The sequence below is a fragment of the Alosa alosa genome, chromosome 11 (genome assembly GCF_017589495.1).
Source record: "Alosa alosa isolate M-15738 ecotype Scorff River chromosome 11, AALO_Geno_1.1, whole genome shotgun sequence".
Lineage (NCBI taxonomy): Eukaryota > Metazoa > Chordata > Actinopteri > Clupeiformes > Clupeidae > Alosa > Alosa alosa.
In genome coordinates this window covers 18,532,623-18,537,622 of record NC_063199.1, presented here as the reverse complement: position 1 = coordinate 18,537,622, position 5,000 = coordinate 18,532,623, and the positions used below count along the sequence as shown (strand labels likewise).

At 43.3% G+C, this 5,000-nt stretch overlaps 1 protein-coding gene across 1 annotated transcript in view; it reads right to left on the bottom strand.

Moving 5' to 3' along the window:
- The window catches only part of cdh13 (cadherin 13, H-cadherin (heart)), a 431,894-nt gene that overhangs the window by 211,686 nt on the left and 215,208 nt on the right, over nucleotides 1-5,000 (bottom strand). The window contains exon 7 of the mRNA XM_048257795.1: nucleotides 3,800-3,944. Within this exon, the coding sequence (XP_048113752.1) occupies nucleotides 3,800-3,944 (145 nt within the window). The remainder of the gene's footprint in view (nucleotides 1-3,799; nucleotides 3,945-5,000) is intronic.

The window sequence follows — 5,000 nt, the reverse complement described above, 5'->3', positions numbered from 1 at the left end:
AGAGAGAGAGAGAGAGAGAGAGAGAGAGAGAGAGAGAGAGAGCAGTGGTGTAAATGTGTGTCTGAGGGACTTTATTATTTCTGTGGCCCAGGAGGACGACTACCAAAATGGTCATCTCCCAACAACAATAACACAGCCATATACCAAAAAAACCAAAATGTTTACAAGTGATGAGAATCTCAAACCCTTGAGGTTATATGAACTTGCAGCATAAGGAGCAGTTATTAGGCTCAGAATGGTTTGTTTCAGTGTTCCAAATTTCCAAAGATAAACCTAACTAGATGTACATGAGCTGTACAAAATATGACCGCCGCCCAGTCCAGCACATTTTTTCCACAAAAAGAAATCACGCTTGAAAGGCCTATATGATTCTAACTGTCTCACTAAATTGCATTATCCACACTCAGTTCTCACTGGTATCTGCTAGACAACAAGTACCAAAACATGATTAGTTCATAGATTACACATGTAAAATTCATTTTATACAACCCCACCTCCATCTTGCCTGTTTATAATTCTGAGAAATTCTTGATTGTTTGTGTTATGTTTATGTTATGTGTGTGTGTGTGTGTGTGTGTGAGAAAAGTGTGTGTGTGTGTGTGTGTGTGTGTGTGTGCGGCATGCGTTTGTGTTTGTGCCTGGGATGTGCCTGTGCATGCAAGCCGCATATATGTCTACTGTGTGAGTATGTGTCATAATGATGATTACTGTGAATGTATGTGTGTGTGTGTGTGTATCTGTTTGTGCACATGTGTGCACATGAAATGGGTTAACATGACCCCTGAGGCAAACATAATGAAAAAAAATGGTCATCCTAGGCCCTACAGTTCTCAAGATATTCACAGAGAATTGTGTCTGCCCTACCCTCCTTTCGGGGTCCAGTCCAGCCGGGGCTACAGATCAAAACGAAAAATGACGGTTCCATGCTATCCATGGGGGTACATGCCCACCAAGTTTCGGTGTACCCCGGTCTTTCAGTGTCCGAATCCTTGTTGGTGTATGTCACTAAATGTACACATAAATTATTTTATTGTAAGGCCCCCATGAACGAAAGTACTCAAAACTTGGCATGCATTCGAGGGTGTCATAATGATCCTACACTTTTAATTTCGTGCAGTTTTGACCTTGTCAGCCAGAGATATTGTGGGATGAAAACACCACATTTTTTTTGCTTTTATTTTTTAACTAGGTGGCGCTATACATGAAATAAGTGGTAATGGGATGGGTTGACATGCCCCTTAAGACCAACATACATAAAAAGATGGACCTCCTAGGCCCTACGGTTCTCGAGATATTCATAGAAAACTGTATCCCACCACCTACAGGCCAGTTGGTGTATAGTAACATAAATTAATTTATTGTGTGGCCCCCCATGAACGGAATTCCACAAAACTTGGCGTGCATACAGAGGGGGTGTCATAATGATCATACACTTCTAATTTCGTGCAGTTTTGACTATGTTAGGTCACAGATACCTTCAATTACAACACCTCATTTTTCCTTTTTGTGTTTAACTAGGTGGCGCTATACATGAAATGAGTGGTTATGGAATGGGTTGACATGGCCCCTTGAGATCAACATACAAAAAAAAAATGGTCCTCCTAAACCCCACGGTTTTTGAAATATTCACAGAAAACTGTGTCTGCCCTACCCTCCTTTCGGGGGGTCCAGTCAAGCGGGGGGGTTACAGATCAAAACGAAAACGATGGTTCCATGCTATCCATGTGGGGTACATGCCCACCAAGTTTCGTGTACCCGGTCTTTCAGTGTCCCGGGAATCCTTGTTGGTGTATGTCACTAAATGTACACATAAATTATTTTATTGTAAGGCCCCCCATGAACGAAAGTACTCAAAACTTGGCATGCATTCGGAGGGTGTCATAATGATCCTACACTTTTAATTTCGTGCAGTTTTGACCTTGTCAGCCAGAGATATTGTGATGAAAACACCACATTTTTGCTTTTAATTTTTTAACTAGGTGGCGCTATACATGAAATAAGTGGTAATGGGATGGGTTGACATGCCCCCTTAAGACCAACATACATAAAAAAGATGGACCTCCTATGCCCTACGGTTCTCGAGATATTCATAGAAAACTGTATCCGGCCACCTACAGGCCAGTTGGTGTATAGTAACATAAATTAATTTATTGTGTGGCCCCCATGAACGGAATTCCACAAAACTTGGCGTGCATACAGAGGGTGTCATAATGATCATAGACTTCCAATTTCGTGCAGTTTTGACTATGTTAGGTCACAGATACCTTCAATTACAACACCTCATTTTTCCTTTTTGTGTTTAACTAGGTGGCGCTTATACATGAAATGAGTGGTTATGGAATGGGTTGACATGGCCCCTTGAGATCAACATACAAAAAAAAATGGTCCTCCTAAACCCCACGGTTTTCGAGATATTCACAGAAAACTGTGTTCGCCCTACCCTCCTTTCGGGGGGTCCAGTCAAGCGGGGGTTACAGATCAAAACGAAAACGATGGTTCCATGCTATCCATGTGGGGTTACATGCCCACCAAGTTTTGTGTACCCCCGGTCTTTCAGTGTCCCGGGACTCATTGACGGAAATTTGGGCATGCGAAAAAAAAAAAAAAATAAAAAAAAAAAAAAAAAAAGGGAGAAAGAAAAAAAAAAATAAAATCTGACTAAACCTTATGAGCACCGCCAAGCGGTCATAATAATGCACTACGTGCAGGGCAACTCTATAACCTCACGTCAGGACAGAACCATGGTGTGCTAGTCCACTGTGAAATACAGCCTTTTACTAGTCATTTCAAATGATACGTTGGTCTGTTTCCTGGAAGAGGCTGTCCTCCTTACTCCTGTGCCCTATAATGCCAGCGTGATCCACAGAGTCTGCGGCCAAGACTGACCACTCCAATTGAGCCCAGCACCATCACCTGAGTGAAAACTGAGTAGCCATTACCACAGCAGTTTCTTCTTCTCCCTGCTCTCAGCTGCACTTCTTCCTGCTGCTTGGAAACAGCCATTCCTAATACCAGACATTTTAGCTCATCATCAGAGGACGACACAGGCAGCAGACACACACACACACACATATATGCACGCACACACGCACGCACACACACACACACACACACACACACACACACACACACACACACACACACACACACACACACAAGAATCATCAGAGGACTACGAGGGCAGCTATTATCCTCTCTGGGTTGGCTTGAAGTCACCTCACCTGAACGTTCCTTTAACTGAATCCCTGTGTGCGAATACTGCATGGCATTGTCCAGTTATGCTGGGAAAATTGTCCAGTTATTTTCCCAGCATGTAGGGTTACAGTACGTCATAAATATGGCAATCCTGACAAAATGGCAGTTATCGTTAGTTATCTTAGTGATATGGTGTTATGGCCCTAAGGAATTATGCCAACTTATCACATCCATAGATATCGGCTTTCTCAGAAACTTGAAAGAAATTAAATCCGTTGTGTCATCTTCAAGACACCGATATGCTGGCATACCATTCAACTCAAGTAACAGCAGTATCAGACCTTTTTACAATCTTTGTCATCGTCCATTTGACCATCATTTCCCATTAGATCGCATTAGACTGCTTTCGAACATGATTCCATCAGAGTTGGAGGAGTCATGTCACACTAGCAGCTAACCCTAGCAGTGGACTTCGATAGAAAGATAGATAGATAGATAGATAGATAGATAGATAGATAGATAAAGTAGATAGATAGATAGATAGACAGACAGTTAGATAGATAGATCGACAGATAGTTAGGCGTGATAATGCTAATGAGTGTACCTGTGGGAGAGCCCTCCAACACCTCTCCAGAATAGCGCAGCTCCGTGAAGATGGGACGGTTATCGTTCTGGTCAATCACTGAAATCTCCAGCGCCACAGGCCCCTCCACAAGATAGCCGCTCATGTCCACTGTAGACACCTGAAGCTGTGGAGGCAGAGAGAAACAGACCACGGGTCACACTCGGGAGTGACTACAGTTGTAATTCTCTCTTCTTTCATTGTGTTCGGGACTGATGTCAGGTCACTTAAATACACACTGCAAGACAAAATGCATTACAGCTTTCTGGCAAATGTAAAAGTTCACTAGCAATCTTTCGGAAGAAATTGGAATTGATTTTTCCCAATCAAAACCGTGAGGTGCTCTCCTTGTTCCTGACCCCTCCCCCAACCCCCCTTCTTCTCCTTTAGCTGACGGCAGTTTATAAGACCTTTACTCTGCTCGTGAAAAACCTCACAAAAGGGAAGTCCATTACAGCCTGCTCATAAACAAGCAGAGCAATCATGTCCAAGGTATAACAGAGTCACTACTACTAAGAGAGTCTTTCTAATATTCATTTCTTCCACTTCACTTCTACTTGCCTTTTCTTTTTCACTCTATCCATCTTTTTCTCTCTATCCCCTTCTTTCTGTCTCTCTGTCTCTTTTTGTTCTCTCTCCATCTCAACAGACTCTACTACATAGCTAATAATGAGGAGATGGACAGTGATAAAACTTAACAACTGTAATTTTCTCCCCAAATGATGTCGCCACCATTTATCTGCTCATGGAAAATGAAAATTGCGGAAGAATAGAGAAGCTCGGGAGCATCCGTCTCAGGACTGTTCCGTGTGGAAGAGGGGTAATTGCTGCCTATTGTAGCATGTGGCCGTCAATTATGCCAAAGCATCGCAGGAGAGGAGAGGAGAGGAGAAAAGAGGAGAGAAGAATAATGGACTGGAGTGGAGTGGAGAGGAGTGCCTGCCCCTGACTTGAGGTGAGGGTGGTCTTTTATGAGACCGTGGGTGCTCTCAGGCACGATTGTCAAAGGGATGCAATATGACCGGCTAGCCAGTGACCTCCTCCACCATGTCCCACATCTCTCTCTCACACACACACACACACACACACACACACACACACACACACACACACACACACACACACACACACACACACACAACACAAAGACAGACACACACACACACACTCACACACACTGAAC